Source organism: Setaria italica, chromosome V (genome assembly GCF_000263155.2).
Source record: "Setaria italica strain Yugu1 chromosome V, Setaria_italica_v2.0, whole genome shotgun sequence".
Classification (NCBI taxonomy): domain Eukaryota; kingdom Viridiplantae; phylum Streptophyta; class Magnoliopsida; order Poales; family Poaceae; genus Setaria; species Setaria italica.
Genome location: NC_028454.1, coordinates 2276682 through 2296311, shown reverse-complemented (window position 1 = coordinate 2296311; position 19630 = coordinate 2276682). Strand labels below are relative to the sequence as shown.

Below are 19630 nucleotides of genomic sequence, written 5' to 3'. Positions count from 1 at the left end.
CATCCACTCCGGCGCCGGCCTCCCCGGCCTCGCACGCCGCCCTCCTGCGCCGGCCGTGTCGGCCCCGCACCACGCCGCCCCGGCGGCCCCTACCTCCCACCCGGCACGCCATCGGTGCCGTAGCTGCTGAGCTCATGCCGCCGGCCAGTAACCGGCCCCTACCGCCGGTCACCCCCCCGTTGGCCTAGAAAAAGGGGCACGACCGGCCTCCCTCGCCGACCCATCTTCTCCCAGCTCACCACCTCCACCCCTTGCGCCGCCCGTCGCCAAATCGCCGCCGCCGCTTCCCTGCCGCCGCCGCCGCCGCCCCACGAGCGCCGGCGCCCCACCCCCTCCTCCGACGCCACGTGCCCGAGGTGAGGCAAATGGGGTCCCCATTCCTCCCTCTACCTCCCCCGACCTTCGGCGCCGCCGGCGAGGCCCGGCCGACCGGCCGCCGCCCGCCACCCTCCACTCCCTCTCTCTTCCTCTGATTCCTGGAAGAAGAAGGAACAAATTTCCAAAAAATCCCGATCTGACCCCCATCTTCTCCCAAATTACAAACGGGTCCCTCCACCACTCTCATAACATTTTCACAGACAAGCCCCTCCACCTCCAGGAAGAATTACAAATAGGTCCCTAGTTTATTACAAATCAGTCCTAAACCTTCTGTTTAAGCCCCTAATTCATGATTAACCCTTCATTTCATGCGCCAAACTTCCTCCAATTAATCCCAAATTTCACCACTTCATCCTCCGAAATACTTTCGCCGATCCATATCCAAATTTCCCAAAAATAATCCTTCTACCTAATTTCCGTTCGCGTTTTCTGTTCGGAGCTCACGATTAAAAACCGATCTTTCTTTTATTTATTTGTGTGTCCGTTTGTGTGTGCCGTAGATCGCGGATTGCCCGAGGAGGATCCCGAGGAGGAGTTTGACCACGAGCCCGAGCCCGAGGACCAGCAGCACGAGCCGAAACTCCTGGAAGGCTTTGAAGACGGCAAGTCCAATCTCACCCTTTGATGCATACTTAATACCTAATTTTTTTTCAAACACACCCTATTGGCCTGTTTTGTAAAATGCATATTGTTTTATTACAAGACATGGTTGGATAGCCACCCCTTGATTGTTATGAACATTCCTTGTTATCCTATGGTTGTTTCTAAATATGACCCGCTCTATTTAGACGATAACCACTGCTAGAACGCTTAGGAAATTGCTACTTAAACTTCATTCACTATTATAATGGTTTACTTGGAAAATAAGTCTGTGTGTGTGTTCACTAGGGAAAAGTGGTTTTCTGGGTTCAGAGGAAAGGAATGTGTAGACGAGATGGATGGGTGTTTCTTGTGTGAAATGCCAGGATGTTGTGCTCGTACCTTAGTGGTTGAGCAATGTCGGGAGATATCCATCTTGTCATGGTTAAGGACCGAGTTGATGTGTCATCTTGCCTAATTCAACCATCGTGCAACCACTCGACCGTTGTATGGGCAACGGCTTAGCATAAATCCCACTAGCTGAACTGTTAGTCTTCAGGGGTGCTGGTGAGCAACGGGAGCCCATGGAAAAGGAGTAAGATCTTGGTGACTTAGGTCCCGGTTACGGTCTCGTGGACGAGCCGTGAACCCCTGGGTGCTTCCGTGAGGACTAGCCAGTCTCAGCTAAGGTGGGTAATAGCTTTGTTAGGATCCGCACCGGTACTAAGGTGATCGTGCTGCGGTACCCTACTTGTGGGAAAAGTGTACAACCTCTGCAGAGTTAAAACCTATCCGGGTAGCCGTGTCCACGGCATTGGACGAGTTACGACGTGGTCACATAACTAGCACTTGGGCATGGATGGTCACGGGTGTGTGTGTGTGTGCGTGTGTTGGATTTTCGGAAGTGTCTGACAGTTGTGCCGTGAGCTATGACGGACGGGGAGTCCGATAGCAATAAAATTTGGATCCTTTGTGTAGGATCAACCCCAGTCAATATTTCAGTTACTAAAGGAAAAGCTTTACCAAAAACTTGTTTGAAAACAAACCCGTGCATGTGTTGAAAATCTGGCTTTATTGCAAATGAACCTTAGCCTATCCTTGTTATATCCTGTGCATATACTTGTTTGTATCCCCCTCCGTGGATGGGGTTGGACTTGTTGAGTACGTTCGTACTCACCCTTGCTTCGTTGCTACAGAGGAAGACCCGGACTTCATCGCCGAAGACCTTGAGTAGAGGTTGTGTCCGCACCCAACGCTGTCTGTGGTGTTGGCCTTTCCAAGATGCTGTTGCTGCCGTGTAGTCCCGAGTGCTGTCTTTTGGCAGTCGCTTGGTTAGCCGCTGTTGTTTATTTACTTATTATCGCTGCGTAGCTTTCACGCCCGCTCCCTCGGGAGTTGTATGGTAACTGAATTATCTGTCGAATAAATGTGTTATCAGCCTCCTAGGACTGATATTTGCATCACATTTAGTCTCTACTTATGTGGGGACGCTTCAAAAAGCCATGGAAGGCTGATTGTTACGTGCATTTATTGATTCAAGAGATACATAATAAAAGAGTTGATATGTGCACGTATTACTATTTTTTTCTGTCATTTTTGTAGTGTAATAAGAGTTTACGCATTTTTACCAATTCGGTTGGAAGTCAGGAATGGTGCACGATTCTAGCGCCTATGAATGGGGGATGGAGCGAAGGAGAGCAGGTAGCCTGCTGGTGACTGAGGCCCTGGCTCTCCCATCTGCGGTTAGTGATGAAGAGAGGTAGCACATCCGCAAGTTCTATGTTTACACAGCTGGAGATTCTCAAGGGAGAAGGGAAGCTTTTGGCGAGTGAGGGCGGTGTTGTTGGTGGTGGCTGATCGTAGCGGGGGAAGGTGAAGGGATCGGTGTAGCTGAGGCGGGAGAGGTGGGGCATGCAGGAGTGTAGATAAATAGAGAAGGCCACGCAAGGGAAGGTATGGGAAGAAAGATGAAAGATGATAGAAATGTGAGGGCTGAGGTGGGCCATGAAGCGAATTGCGGAGATTTGAATTAAAAATAATCTGACTTACTTTTTAATTAATCGAGATAGGAATGGAGATATAAATAATTTGAATTTTTTTTTAAAAACTGAAATAACTTGGATTTAGATAAACATACATTTTGCTTTCTAAAATACTTGAAACTCTAAACAAGAACCTCCCCATAATTGTTCTCTGTAAAAAAAATCACACCAGTCCGATTTGTTTCATTTTGCAAATCGTGTGAGCTACAAATTCTGAAATCTTCAACCTAACTACCTAAGTACAATCCTCTGCAACTTACTTCCTTCATCCCAAATTATAAGTCATTTTTAGATTCATAGGTTTTGCTATGCACCTAGATATGTATTATGTCTAGATGTATAGTGAAAGGTACGAATCTAGAAAATCCAAAACGACTTATAATTTGGGAAGGAGGGAGTGCTCCAAATCATAATTCTTGAGCTTAGGTCTAATCCAAATAGGTTCTTGGTAACAACTATAGTACCGGTTGTTAGTCCAGATTCCAGAGCAACTTGTATGGATTATATTGGTCCTCCCTAGCGCTGAGATCAAACACTTCCACGTCATAATCCTTGTTCTGAAATAAGTGGTCCTTCCCGAACAAACACAATTCGGCCGAACCATGCCGCACTCCGAATACGAATCTGATGTGCCCTGGTTAACGACACGAGTAAAGAACGGGTAGTTCGTGCCAAGTAACAGTGAGTTGTCACCAAGGCTGGTGATGGGGCTCCACCCGCTGTCAACGTCCACATCCCGCTCGTATATGCGCGCACCCTCGGCTTAGCCGAGTGTTGACGACCAAAATTGGCAAAATCTGGACAAACCGGTTACTAAACTGGTAAGACCGGTCTGACCAAAGTCTCAAAAATATAAATTGGACTTTATCGTTGTGTAGCTCTCGTCGGGTCGATCAAAATGCATATGTAGAACATTTAATTTTGAGTTCGGATGAGAAAGTTATGACCTTGGGAAGGTCTGCACCTAGGAAAACCGGTTAAACCGGTTAGCCATGGCGGTCAGACCGTTTTGATCTGTGTAGTCCGAGTTAGAAATTGTATTTGGACACGGAATTTGTTAGGGTTTTGACTCCTAATGGGGCAAGACTTCCCCTCCCTATAAATATAAAGGGCCACGGCCGATTGAGGGCATCCAATCGATCAAAAATATTATCAATCTACTATTTTGCTTTTTAATCTTTTCTCTTTACCCTAGCTTTTCCAATCTCCATCTGCTGTTCTTCCTTCATCTCTACGATGTCTGATGACGTTCTAGGTGGCCTGCCGACCCTAGAACAACCCAAGATGCTCCTGCCCTGACGGGGTCCTTCTGGGGCGAGCGTTCGTTGGTTTTCATCGCTGGGCTCGTCGGTGAAACCAGTCTGTCTAGCCACCCACACCGGTCTGACCGGCCTGCGCAGAGGATCCCCTCCGCGCATCGTACGTTCAAGTGCGTTCGTGTGTTGGCCTGATTTTAGTGCCAACACATTTTGGCGATTCCGCTGAGGAAGTAAAGAGATAGATCAGTTGTCATGGCTGGTTCTAATTCTAAACGCAGGGAGATTGATGAGTCCAACAACATCAGGCCAGATCTGAAAAAGATTGCGGCCAACAAACACAAGGCTCTTGAAGAAGATTTTAGAAGGATTGAAGAAGAACAAGCACGAGAAGTGCAACGATGCAAGGAAGAAGCAATAAAAAAGTTCATGTCGCACTTCAAGGAGGATCGTCATGGCAATATCATAAAGACTAAGAATGTCACCTTCGACACTCCACCACCTGAGGCACAAACCAATGTGAGCACATCATCATCGCCATCTCCTTTTGTTACCGTGGATGATCTTACTACTGTACTAGATAATTTGCGCTTATCGTTAGCTAAAAATATGCAGGATATAGTAGATAAGAGCAATGGTAAACGAGTTGAGGGGGTAATGATGTTGCATCTATTTCTAATACTTTAAATCCTTCTCATAGTACATCGGCAGCACCCGTAGTAGAGTCTCAGTATGGCATGCCGTTGAACTATTTTGAGGGACAAACACCTCCACCTCAATCTGATCATATTACACCGGTCAGACCACATGGTCCAACTGGTCAGACCGGTCTCGGTGCCATGGTTCCATATGCATCATCTCCGAAGCTTAAAGCTACTATACCTCCTGTTCAGGCTAGCTCTAGCCGATCTAGTGAGGTTCCTGGTTTTGTAGTTCCATATACTACAGTAGCTCATAGCACTCCGTCCGTCGTTCCTTTTGGGGTGGGTGTTTCATATGGTTCCATATCTAATCCACAAACTAGTAGTCGTTTGCAACATAATGTTCCTAATCCACTTGTACAACAGAATGTGTTGCAATCGAATGCTTATACATCACAATCATCTAGGCCAACCACTATTCAAGAAATTATTGATAGGTTTAATACCAATCTTGCTAAACAAATGAAAGAGGATTATGAAATAGAGGTGAAACATAAAACCCATACATATCAAAAGCCGTATCCCTTGAGCTTTGATTTGGTTTCTTAGGTTGGCGTTATCCTGATTTTGTGAAATTTAGCGGGGATGATAGCAAAACTACTTGGGAGCATATTAGCCAATATCTTTCCCAATTAGGAGGAGCTAGTTCCATGGAAGAAGTGAAAGTGCGATTATTCTCTTTATCTTTAATTGGAACTGCTTTTTAATAGTTTGCTTCATTACGTGTTAATTCTGCTCATACTTGGGAGCAATAAGAGCAAAAATTTCATGATCACTTTTATAGTGGAGTAATGAGTTAAGATTGAGTCAGTTAACATCGGTTAGGCAAAAGTATGATGAACCTATTGCTGATTATATTAGAAGATTTAGAGATAAAAAAATCGTTGTTATAGTCTTGTTATCTCCAAGAAGGATCTTGCTGAATTAGCTTTTAATGGATTGCGATTCCGTATTAGAGAAAGATTGTAAGATCATTAATTTGCTAGTATTACCCAGGTTTTGCGAAGAGCTTTGGCTCAAGAAAGCTGAAGTAAAGATACTCAGCTCAAATCTAATCATTCTAATATGCATATGCTAAATTATGAATCCTCGAACGATGAGAGTAAAGTTGTGTATGCTGCTGAGCTTGTATGGTCATCAAAAGATACACCAAGCAGTTGTGTTTCTCTCAAGCCGGTCCAGAAAAATCGATAAGATGAGGTGAAATTCACTTTTGATGTGTCTAAATGTGATAGACTATTTGATGAACTAATGAAGCTTGGAAAGATTAGATCTAGTTGATGATTTAAAGCAGCATGCTTATTGCAAGTGGCATAATTTTTTTTCTCATGCTACTAATGACTATAATATGTTTTGTAGACAAATACAATCAGCCGTCAATGAAGGGCGATTGAAGTTTCACGAAATGCAGATTGATCAAAATCCGTTTCCTATAAACACTCTTGAGTTAACAAATCCCAAAGTGCTCATTCGGCCTGATCAAGTTGAAAAAGGCTAAAGGGAAGAATGTGCTCATTGGTGAGGAGAGGCCTGAGAAGAAGGTGCCACTGAAGGAGACCCCTCAAGTTGCAACAAAGGTTTTGTTGCTCGAGGGGCAAGACAAAAGTAAGAAGGCCGGCAACACACCAACTGGTCTGGCCGATGCCTCCAATAAGCTTGGAGGTACCTCCAAGTCCAAGAATAAAGTAAGACCGAGTTTTGAAGAGCTAATGGCCAAGTATAAAAGGAAGGGAGTGGCTCCGAAGCGAAGGAGTTGGCCAAAAGGTGCTATAGATGCAAAAGTACTACCAAGACACGAAAGACAATAAGGTATGCATTAACAACAAAATAATTTTGCTACTGCACCATATTCTTTTGTTGGATCAGTTATGCCTTGGTCTTGGTCTTATCCTTGCTATTACTCATATGTTGATTATAGTAGTAGGTACATATAACCATATATGATTCAATATCCTATTTTATATCCAAACTACGATGCATTACAAAGACCGGTCGCTTGCAATACCGATCTGGTAAAAAATAATGTATGTACTATTATTGGACAATGTGAGAATAGCAACAAGCAACATTCTAAGTGTATACAACCGAGGTGGTGTCCCTCAGGTTTATCCCACCCTCAAAAAAGGAGATTACAAACAATGTGCAAGCGAGGAGCAATGGAGCAACAAACTGAAAATAATCCAGCTAAGCCAACATGGATCAGGAATGGAGTGGAGGCCAAAGTAGGTAAATGCAGCGTCAGCTTGAGCAAATCAAGTTTTATGGCCGGTAGGATGTTATCGCCCTTAGAAAAACTTATATGGCCAATGTTTTGTTCATCATCGTTCTTAGACAATTTTGGTCCAGGAGAGTATTTTTTGTAAGTATCCTTTGCCAAAAAATAGGAAGGCATGTGTTGACGATCAAAATTGGCAGGATCTAGACAGACTGGTCACTAAACCGGTCTCCAAAATATAAATTGGATTTTACGATTGTGTAGCTCTTGTCGATTCGATCAAAATGCATATGTAGAACATTCGATTTGGAGTTTGGATGAGAAAATTATGACCTCGGGAAGATCTACACTCAGGAAAACCGATTAGCCATGGCGGTCAAACCGTTTTGGTATGTGTAGTCCGAGTTAGGAATTGTATTTTGACACGGGATTTGTTAGGATTTCGACTCCTGATGGGGCAACCCCCCTGTAAATATAAAGTGCCACGGCCGATTAAGGGTATCCAATCGATCAAAAACATTATCAATATACTATTTTGCCCTTTTACCTAGAGAAAAGGCCTAACTTTTCCATCCCCATCTGCTGTTCTAGGTGTTCTGCCGACCTTAGAACAACCCAAGGTGCACTTGCTCTAACAGATCCCTCCTGGGCAAGTGTTCGTTGGTTTTCATCGACGGGCTCGCCGGCGAAATCGGTCTAACTAGCCACACTGGTCTGACCGGCCTGCGTAGAGGAGCTGCAAGTAATCCCTCCGTGTGTCACACGTTCGAGTGCATTCGTGTGTTGACCCAATTTTAACGCCAACAACAAGATAGTCGAAGCGGCCGTAAACTGAGGACTGGCTGCAATTTGCCATCTCGCCGTAGGTGCAGACGAGGAGGAGGCGGCGGCCGTCGGCCGACTCCGCAAGCTTCCAGCTCTCCAACTGCAGCTGCTGGAGCTCGCCACGGTCGACATGGCGTGGCTGAAGCACCTCCGGGTCGGTGCACGCGCCGCCCTGTATGTCCCAGGCGTATATGGAGCCAAGTCTGTCGACGGCGAACACCTTGCCCTTGTGCACGACGGCGTCTTTGTAGCCGGCGAGATGGCCGCCGGGATTCCTCAAAGCCGTCCAGCTCTCGTCCCCGCCTCTCGCCATGGCCAGAAGGTAGTCGTCGTTGTCGTTGACCATCCCGATCACGAGGTAGCCTTTGTCGTCGGACGGCGTCGCGCACACAACGATCCTATCGAACGCGCGCTCGGTCTTGATGACGCAGGGGCGGGCGTCGATACGCGGCAGGTCGATTTGACGGCCCGTGTAAGGGTTCAGGAGCCGCGCGCCGCCGCATGCGTCGACGACGGCGAGCCAGTCGTCCTTGCCTCCGACCCACCACTGCTCCTGCACGTCCCGGATGAGCGCCGGGAACGAGTCCCCTCTCTCGGTCGTGAGGTTCATCAGCTGGTAGCTCCAGTCCTCGTGGTCGTTGCCGCGAGCTCGTTGTCGTCCTCCTCCTCGCCTGTCATGAGCAGGCACGACGTGCCGAACGGCAGCGCGGCGTTCGTGGCGACGGCCGTCGACCAGGACGTGCAGACAGATGCAAGCCGGGTGGTGCTGAAGAGGTCGAGGTGTTCGACCATGGCGTCTACCATCTCGACGGGGAGGTCCGCCACTCCGCCCACGGCCGAACTCCATAGGTCTCTGGGGCCGCCATGGTTGAAGCCAGCAGGTCGATCAGCAACGTGATTTGGGTTCTTGGTACGCGCTTGTGCATACACATCAACTAGATATATATGACCTCTTCAAGCACGCAAATCGTCGTGCGTAATCCGATTCGGACACACGCCATGGGTCGACTTCCTGCACGGCAAAACGAGTTGATTGTAAACCGGTTCGGATCACATTAGGAATTGCCTTTTGCATCCGACCCACCAGTAATGGTTCTGCTAGGCAGAGAGCCAGGAGGTGTCGACGCGGACCCTACAAACTTAGAAGTAGTATAAAAATGATTGTACTTACAAATCCGATTGAAGTAGTTCAAAAGTAACGATTGCCCACCAAGTGCATATCAAACATATTTTGAATGGAAGGGACAAATTATATGAAACTTTAAAATAGAAGCTCTAGCTTCTCAAAACTGTAAATTACGATGCATCCAACCAAAAAATATATATGAAATTTTTTTATTTACCCATCAGGATAAAAATATAGGTCAGCGACACATTCAATAGGACCAAGTTGTATTGGAATAGATTGAAGTAATAATGCATGCTAAACTTCATATTAGACTGTGCACTTTGATCAAGCGAACACTGTTGTGTTGTTTTCCATGTTAAATTTGATGTACATAGCCTTATTGGAACACGCATGGCACCATACTTTTAAGCGAACACTCGGGCGCGAGGTACCCTATGGTGCCCCGGATCGTTGTCAAGACCCGGCTGAAGTCCCTCCCCAACAGCTTCGCCATCCCGAAGTCGGCGATCTTCGGGCACAAGTCCTTGTCCAGCAATATATTCTCTGGCTTAATATCGCAGTGTATGATGCACTCGCGGCAGCCATCGTGCAGGTAGGCAAGGCCCCTGGCAATGCCGAGCATGATGCCGTAGCGGTCGTGCGAGCTCGGGCACGGGCTGCTCCCGAATAGGAAGGAGTCCAGTGAGGCATTGGGCATGTACTCGTACACAAGCATCTTCTCGTGGCTAGACAAGCAGAAGCGACGAGCCGGACGAGGTTGACGTGCTGGATGAGCCCGAGAGTGTTCACCTCCGTCCGGAACTGCTTGTCTCCCTGCCGAAGGCCCTCTAGTTTCTTGACAGCCACTTCGGTGTGCCCGTTCACGGCACCACGGTACACTGTGCCGAAGCCTCCGCCGCCCAGCCGCTCCGAGAAGTTCTTCGTGGCGACACGGAGCTCGCCATAGCTGTAAACCTGCAAGGAGGAGCCGTTCTGGTTTGCCATTTTCTCCAGTCGTTTCCTCCTAGATAGAAGGATAAATGCTACTAGTGCCGATGCACCCAATGCTGCAAGACAAGCTAAAACGATGCCAAGAACAAGCCGCAGCAAGCGCCTGTTCTTCCCCTTCGCGCCGCGCAGATGTTTCAGTTCAGATTCTGTCAGTCGGAGGTACAGACTCGACGATGGATCCCCGTCGCCCGCATACAGCTGCTCAAGGTTGCGGAAGCCGTCGTACCAGACGGCACAGCCACCACGCCCGGAGAATGTGTAAGCTTGGCAGGAACAGTTCCTTAAGCAAGCCAGCTCGCACTCTGCTCCGCTCTGGGCGCTCACAGCTAATAAGTCGTCAGGGAGCTTCATATCCGGAATCTCCAGGAACCCGTCAGTTGACACGTTGCCTCCGCACCGCAGCGGCGCGCTCCGGTGGCACCCGCCGCTCCAGTTGCTGAGGCCTCAGTTCCGCTCCGCCGCGGGCGCGAACCCAGGAAGGCACTGACGCGGCGGCTGCCTCCTCTGGTTGCAGATGCCAAAAGCGCCGCAGAGCGCGTAGACGTCGCACGGAACAGTGGGCGCGGCCCACGATTGCTCCCACCTCTGGCTGTCGGCGACCCAGATATACTGCCTCGTCTGACCTGTGAAGTCAAGCACCATGCGCGTGATCGTCGTGGCGTTGTAGAGCACGCTGGTGATGCGCCGGTACACCGGCGTCTCGATGTACGTCTGGTTGAAGATCACGTTTTGTACGCCTTGCGGTAGGTTGGAGCCTTTCCAGAGGTAGAAGAACTCAGCTGCTGCCGTTGCGGTCCACTGTGTCCATGAACATCCCGGGCGCGGGGTCCTCGGCGTTGCGCCAGGACGTGAGGGTCTGGTACTCGCCCGTGATCTTTTTCTCCCCGATCCACGCCTCCGGCACCAGGGTGTCTGTCGGGTGGTCGAAGCTCTGCCACAGCACATTGGAGGAGTTGCCCCCATCGACGAGGACCAGGTTGCCGTTGTCGCGCATCACCGCGACGTTCGATCCCGGCATCGACGACACCGTAGAAGACGATAGGTTGGACGACCACACGACGCCCGGTGAGGCGGATGATTGGCTGTGGCCGACGAGCTCGAGGTTGCCGTCGTCGGTGGACACCCGGAGCTCGGCGGAGGCAACACTAGACATGGGATTTTCACGGTTGCCGACCCAGATGACGGTTTGCCCGGGCACGTTCTTGTACCAGATGCCGAGGTAGAACCGGCCGGAGCTGCCGGGGCTGAAGAGGCCCAGCTCGAACTTGCCTTTCGTCGAGGCTACCGTGTCGTCGCCCCGCAGTGGCCGCGCCGCCGAGACGGTGTCCGACGCCGCCACACACCGGGATGGCCTGCCGCGCAGCAATACGCAATGACGGCGAGAGCCGTGGAAACGGCAGAAAGAGACATGCTTGGAAGCTTGGAGCGTTGCCCGGTGGAGCGCGGGTGTGGTTTTGCAGGTGTGGTGGTTTCGCACAATTGACATCACATCTACGCGCTAGAAATTCGGTGTTGGGACTTGGACACCGGTGTGGAGCTCTGGATCTCACCAGGGCCGGGGCAATGCGGCAATCGACCAACACCACATGAAATTTTAGTTGTCCAAATATGACCGAATTAGTTTCCTCCAGAAGATCTTGTGAAGTTCCAGCAATGCAGAAGGCGGCCGCCCTAATTGTTCAAAGGTAGACCGCATAATAGTCACAGCCTCACAGGAAAGCAAGAGAATGACCTGACAGAAGAACAAGGGTGGTGAGAACAGAGGCTAGGGGGTTGGGTGGTTGTTGAATTACTTTGTGGCCGTGACCTGAGCGGCCGGGTGAAGCGATGTACTAACGTGTTTCATCCATTTCATGGTGATCTGGTGGCGCTGGAATCCAACCTTTCGTCAGCAGCGGAACAAATGAACAGTACGAAGCTTCTCCCTGCATTTTGCTTCGTTGAAACGGGTGACATTTTCGAGGTAGTTTATTCATTTTCATAGGATTTGTAAACAGAGTAAGGCTATTCCCAGTGGGAAGTTTCGTATCGCAGTTTCCAAGAGGGACAAGTCATCAAAAGATGTTTGAGTAGATGAATGAAAATAAGGTCTCCAATTGCAAAGTTTCATTTTGCGGTTTTATATGCTAGACATACCATTTATTTGCGAGGCATGTGATTGGACGTGATAAGATGAAATGAAACTCTCTGATCTCCAATGCTGGTTTCATCGGTTTTCATAAACTCCTTCCCTCTCTCTCTTCATAATTAGCATGCCATGTCATCAAAATTGTTGATGTGTCGCATCATTAAATAAGAATGAAACTCTTATGAAACCCCGTTGGGAATAGCCTAATAGTTCAATATATGCCCTAGAATGTTAGGGTACTTCTATACGTGCCCTAGAGTCAACCAATATACTAAGATCAATTTTAATGGGAGTTTTATTCTCATTAAATTGCATACCACCTAGGTATTTTTGATGATGTGGCAAAGAAGTAAGAAGAAAGAGATAAAATCAGTTTCATCCCCATAAAACTACATGTATAGTTTTAACTCTTGATGAGTCATCGAATTAAATGTGATGAGAACCTATGAAATAGAAAAGATGAAACAATGCATGATAGAAACTAGAAAGAGTTCCATACATAATTTCATTTCTATTTTGTTGACGTTATATTCTTGAAAACAACAAAATGAAATCTTCCATTCAAATTGGCCTAAATGGCTAAGATGGATTTTAATCCTCACAAGCGCCGAGGCCCTATTGGTGACATCTATCTATATATTATTATCTTAATCAAAAAGTGTTAAACAAGCTACCACAAGGTCCATCTTAATAAAAAAAGTTAAAAGAATCTACATCAGCGTTCTAGCAGAGTCCAATATCCACATCTGATACTATTAGAAATGGAAAAAAGAAAAATAAGTGTACCATTAATTTAGTGGACTAGATTATAACGGTGTAGATTTTTTTGAAACACTGACGCGTACGCTCACGTATACACAGGACTAAATTGGGTTCAGTGGGAGGTACCTAATGTTTCCATGGGATGAGGCACTATAACGGTGCTTCCAAGGAGGAGAGCGGTGCCCAAAGGCGGTGCTGCCATACCGGAAGTACGTGTGCCACCCGCAGATCGAGGAGCGACAGAATGATGAATGCACAGCCCTGAGTGGATCCCCCGTCTCGAAGCAGATCAGATGGGCTTTGGCCAACACGGGCGGGAGCACATTGTGGAAAACAGGCACAACACATGCCAAGGCTCTCTTAGCCCAGCAATCACACCGATAATGCTCGCTCAGGAAGGCTGAGGGACCGACTGCCTTGGGGGCGACACCGGACTTGTGATAGTAGCGCCGGCGAAACCTGATTGGCCCACTACATTCAATTTTCATATATTTTTGTTGGAGTTCATCATAATTGACAGTTTTGAGAATACTTTAAAATTTCATGTGATTTGTCCATTACATTAAAAATATGTTTGATATGTACTTGGCGGGGAATCTTTACTTTTGAACTACTTCAGTGGGTTTTGTTTGTACAATCATTTCTAGGTGGAAACACTCATTGAAGCCTATTTCTATATTTTTCAGTTCCCTGCCAAGCTGCATTCCCCCCCTTCCATCAACAGTAAATTTTTCTGTCAGCATCAATTCCTATGTTGTCCTGTTTTTGCGGTACCAACGCCATGGTGGGTCGGAGGCAAAGGCAGGCCGTTTGCATTCAACATGGTGTTTATTATCAGTGGCGGAGTAGGATTCTAGAGTTGGGTATTCCCATCTAGCAAATAAAAAGGTCCAGATGAACATTAAAAAGTTCACAATATGTCAATATACATAATCGAAAAAATAAAGGTACAAAGCAGTCAAAGCTGTTCAACTCTAATAAAGGTGCAAAGCTCTATGATCTACAGTTAAAGATATAAACACTAATTAACAACATAAAGTATATCAATTGTGAAAAAATTGCTACAAAATTTCTAATTGCAAAGCTCTGCTACTCGGTCTAATTGCAAAGTTCTCACCTCTATCCTCTGGTTCACTCGTTGTGAATGTGACTTGTGAGGTCGTCGCCCTTGCAGCAGCTCACCTGGCACCTGGCTCTACTGGTTCTGGTTGCCAGAATGCCTGTCCAGCTGTCCCCTTGCCCCTTGCGGTTGCGGCCTGCGCCTAAGCGCCTTGCGCTGTTGCGCAGCGCGGCCGCCGGGCAGCGCCAAGCGGGCCCCGCGCAGCACCGAGCGCCGAGCGGCGGCCGGCAAGAGGCCGGGAGGGCACAGGCCGCGCCGCCGCCCCCGCTGCCGGAGCTCGCGCCTCGCGGCCGGCGGCCCTCCTGTACCTGCCGATCTACGATTTAGGATTTTCAGTGCTTTCGATTTTGGGGAACGGGAGGAGGGAGGATGCCGAATGGGAGAGGAATCGAGCGAGAGAGGAGGCCAGGCCGCGGAGGCGAGGCGAGCGATGGATGGAGACGCGGTGCTGCGTGCCGGTGTGGTGGGAGCAGGCCGGCAGGTCCATTGCCTGCTGTGGGCCGTGAATACGTGATCTGTGGGCCGAAGCTGGTCTGGTGGGGAGGAGGGCCTCGTTTGTTGGGTTGGATCATCTATTTGTCTAAGTTTTAACCCAGGAACGAAAATGTGGCCCAATATCTCATATACATGTGTATTTCTTTCTGTATACTTGTTTTTCTGAAAAAAAAGTTGGATATTCCTGGGAATACCTAGGAATCCAGCTGCCTTCGCCCCTGTTTATTAGACGTACCAGCAAGACTAATGTGATCCGAACCGGTTTACAACCTCCGATCAAACTCGTTTTCCCGTGCAGGATGTCGACCCATGGCGTGTGTCCGATTCAGATTACGCTCGACGATCGATATGTATGCAATGCCCGTACCAAGAACCCAAATCACGTTGTGCCGATCGATCGACTTGCACGCTTCAACTATGGCGGCCCCGGAGAGCGATGGAATTCGGCCGTGGGCGGACCTCCCCGTCGAGATGGTAGACGCCATCGTCCAACAACTCGACCTCTTCAGCACCACCCGGCTTGCATCTGTCTGCACGTCCTGGTCGACGGCCGTCGCCACGAACGCCGCGCTGCCGTTCGGCACGCCGTGCCTGCTCATGACAGGCGAGGAGGAGGACGACAACGGAGCTCGCGGCGACGACCACGAGGACTGGAGCTACCAGCTGATGAACCTCACGACCGAGAGAGGGGACTCGTTCCCGGCGCTCATCCGGGACGTGCAGGAGCAGTGGTGGGTCGGAGGCAAGGACGACTGGCTCGCCGTTGTCGACAGATACGGCGGCGCGCGGCTCCTGAACCCTTACACCGGCCGCCAAATCGACTTGCCGCGTACCCCCGCTGCCGTCGGCCCCGGCGTCACCAATACCGGGCTCGGGTTCGATAGGATCGTTGTGTGCGCGACGCCGTCCGACGACGAAGGCTACCTCGTGATCGGGATGGTCAACGACTACCTTCTGGCGATCGCGAGAGGCCGCGACGACGGCTGGACAGAGTTGAGGAATCCTGACGGCCATCCTGCCGGCGGCTACAAAGACGCGGTCGTGCACAAGGGCAAGGTGTTCGCCGTCGACAAGTCTGGCTCCATATACGCCTGGGACCTACAGGGCGGCGCGTGCCCCGAACCGGAGAAGCTTGAGCCGCCCCACATCGACCGTGGCGAGTTCGAGCACGAAGGCTGGAAGCTTGCGGAGTCGGCCGACCGCCGCCGCCTCCTCCTCGTCTGGACCTACGGCAAGATGGTCAATTGCAGGCGGTTCAAAGTCTACGGCTGCTTCGACTACCTCGAGTTCGTCGCCGAGGGCGCGCGCCTGTGCGAGCGGGACGTGGACGCCGCCGCCGGTTTGTCGGACGGTGACGCCGGGTGGAGCCCCGTCAGCAGCCTCGGCGACCACTCGCTGTTCCTCGGCGCGAACTACCCGTTCTTTGCTCGCGTCGGGAACCAGGGCACGTCAGATTCGGACTCGGTGTGGGGCATGGTTCGGCCGAATTGCATCTGTTTCGCGAAGGGTCACTTGTTTCAGAGCCAGGATGTTGATGTGGAAGTGTTCGATCTCGACGCTGAGGAGTACCAATATAATCCATACAAGTTGATCTTGTCTAACAGCCGGCACTATAGTTCTTACCAAGAACCTATTTGGTTTAGACCTACGCTCAAGAATTATGATTTGGAGTAAGTTGTAGAGGATTGTACTTAGATTTCTACGAGAGGTGATTGAGGTGAGTATGTGAAATCCTAGAGCACAGTTTTCTTTGCATGATTGGCTTGCGATCTTGTAAGGTTCCAGCCGCACGGGGTAGGGGGATTTGTCTTTAGAGATGGATTGATTGCAATCTTGTATAGGTGAATTCCACGAAAGCTGAATTCCATCGGTTTTATTAATGCCAACGGTTGTGTCATGTGGGAATGTGCGTTTCTTGTGTTCCACTTGTCACTGGCATCTTATCACTATAACGATAAGGAAAAAGATAATGGATGCAGTTACCGTCATGGGCTAACGTTCCATTTGTTCGCTTGTGGAATAAAATGAATCCTAACAGCACTGTCATTCCATTATTTGTTTGGTTGTATACCGTATTGAATGTTCAAATTGAACTAACGAAATAAAACATGCGGTGGTATTCATATGTGCAAACTGAACTGACGACATCCGCGTCTTTTTGGTTAGTGCCCGTGAAAGGCGGCTTCAGGCTCTAGTGGGCGATGGACTTTGCAGCTTGGCGCGGCTTGGCGGGCGCGGACGGATGGGCGGTGCGAGTCGTTTGGAGTGGAGACATGCAGCTTGGCTCGTTTTTTGGTGGCTCTATGACCTCGCACAATCCACGTCAGACTGCTTAGATAGCTTCAAATGCGAATTGACTCGGTCAAACAAATGCCACGTAGGCAAATTACAATGAAAATTCTGCTTAGGGGGTAATTTGATCTTGTATTAATAGGTGAAGGGATTAAATTGAGCCAATATATAGGTTAGGGGTGGGGTGGATAAACTAAATAGGTGGAGGGAGTAAAATGAACTTTTTCCCAAAATGAAAGAAATGTGTACCCTACAAGTTAGAATTAATTATGGAAACATGAATTTTGCTGCTCTATCCTTACGGGATCTTTCCATCAAGTGATCATGGGCCTCCATTGCCTTATGGAGAAATCTGAATGTACTCTTGTTTACCCATGGATCCATGTAGTGGCCATCTTGCTTAGACCTATGCTTGGATGGTTCATTTCCTAGGTCCCCAGACAGAAGAAAAATCATCAAAAGGATTTAGTAGCACCCAATTTCATTAAAATCTTGTATGGAGCTAGGAATGATTTTATGACTTTACCTGATAATTATGTTAATGTGCTCAAGCCTAAGTCATTGGTCCTTGCGGTGCAATAGGCATGGAGGTTGAATTGGAAGGGGTGTCCTCCTCACAAGACCAATATCCATGATAAATATGATATTTATTTGGAAGGGAGTTAATTTATTTTGATGATTAGTGAACATCTATGGATCAATGTAATCAAACAGCCCAAAAAGACTTTGCTTGTAATGAGCACCCAAAGTTGTAGAGACGACACCAGTGCTAGCAACTTTGGATGTCAAGGTTGCTACTCCTGCTTGGAGTCGCTCAATTGTGGTCATCAATGGCTTCCCCAAGGCAATGAAGAGAGGTGGTGCCTTGTGGAAATACTACACGTGACCATGCAATTCGTAACAATATCACTACCCACCACATAACAAGCCAGATTTTATCTTTTCTTCTATGTTCCCACATAACCCGACATATTTTTTTATCTCCATCCTTTTTGGTTTGGTTCCCTTATAGCTTCTCTTTGGTGTTGGCACAACCGGCACCCCTTGCCACCTCCTCTCTTGCATCGTAGCATTAAATTCAAATACTCCCTACCTCCTCCACGGCTCTCCACTATGATACAGATCATTTGAGCTTGAATTTAATTTTCCTCTCATTTTTCCCATGGTTGTTCTTATGAACTTTTCCTCTTTTTTAAGAAACCCATATAATTAGACATTGTTGATGATAGAAAAGATGAGGAGGATCTAGAACATGAATCAGTTCATCTTCATGCTTGAAACAATCAATTGCGATAGTCTTGGAGCAATTTTTGCTACCATTGAAATATTTTCTTGTTTTATTTAAAGAAAAATTTTCTACTGCTTTATTGCCGGAATAATTTTCTACCACCAGAGCATTTTTTCTACTTCCAGGACATGCGAGCAAAAGGAGTTGTATGACCTTCCGCTAGGGACAACGGTCAACGAGGACAGAGATGAGTGCCAAGGGTATTGGGTGTAGCTAGGTCATTAGTCGTGGGATGATTCCATGGTCTACCAGATCTTTTTTAGGATTGTTGTGCACTAAAGAAGGTGGAAAACTGAGTTGTTTCTACCATTATTTCTACCATGTGACCTATAATAATAGTCCCCCGTGGCCCTTGATGGTAAACCTTTCTTATTATTATTGGGGGGCTAGGTTCATAGTGGATATGCCTCTCCTTTGTACCCTTGAAAATCTTATTTTGAGTGGAGCTATGGCACACATAATGTACTAAATTTTGCAAAATAGGTATCAAGGCACTATGATCAAAATACAATGTAAATCATGAGATATTTATCATTGAAAACCATAACACATTATGGAATGGAAGAACAGAATACAAATCCAACTAATACATTTTTAATATTAAAAGACTAGAAAAAACAAACTGGCAATTATAAGTTGCATATATGCTATTATTTCTCATCCTATAGTAAGTTTATCTTCCTCCTGAAAGAGATAACCCATTAATCATATTTGTCTCCCAGAAATAGTGGTGTCACCACTAGGGATGGGGATCTTTTGGGGACAATGGTCCAGTTCGATTGTTACTCTCTCTCTTTGTGCAAGCTCATGTGACCCTGATATGTTTGTGGTGTGGTGAATGTAGCATTACAAAGCTGGCAGGTGTATTGCTGGACCCTGTTAAACTCAAATTTATACCTCATAGCTGCTCTGATGTAATCATTAGATTTGTCGCTAGGGTTGACCACACTGGGTACCTGCTCCTCTCTTAGAAAATGAGAGGAAGACATGGGAGATTGATCAAAATAGTTTGGTTTGGCATATGTCATATTCCCATAAGGATCACATTGGGATGATGAAGACCCAAGCGGTTTGCGCATCTCATTCTCCTGCATGTAGATTGATATGTAAGAGATTGTAAAGTTTCAGTTTTCAAGTGCATAAAGGTGGCAAATGAATAGGGAAAAAACCTTGGGGATAAATGAGGTTGGGTCATGGAAGATCGGACCAGGATCCAAAACTCCAGCGATATCAAGGTGGGCTTGAAGAATGGCAGTTGGGTCTCCTTCGAGCAAAGATGTTATTGACGGGGGCTCCAAGGATGCAACCTGCACTCGTTCATCCACACTTAAGAATTCACTCAACGGGACCGTCAGAAAGCTATGCATAATCTCTTGTTCATTCCTTGCTGGGCTTTGGATGATCCCAGATGATGCAACGGTTCTAGTCAG

At 47.9% G+C, this 19630-nt stretch overlaps 1 protein-coding gene and 1 pseudogene across 1 annotated transcript; one reads left to right on the top strand and one right to left on the bottom strand.

Moving 5' to 3' along the window:
- Nucleotides 1-9490: 9490 nt before the first annotated feature.
- LOC111255659 lies at nucleotides 9491-11596 on the bottom strand (annotated as a pseudogene).
- A 3441-nt stretch (nucleotides 11597-15037) lies between these two features.
- Nucleotides 15038-16294, top strand: LOC101772586 (putative F-box protein At4g17565). Its single transcript, XM_004971452.1, has one exon. It carries the CDS (start codon nucleotides 15038-15040, stop codon nucleotides 16292-16294), a length of 1257 nt encoding a protein of 418 aa, XP_004971509.1.
- Nucleotides 16295-19630: the final 3336 nt, after the last annotated feature.

Coding starts and splice junctions, on each gene's coding strand:
- LOC101772586 (XM_004971452.1), top strand. CDS start 15,038: ATGGCGGCCCCGGAGAGCGATGGAATTCGGCCGTGGGCGGACCTCCCC.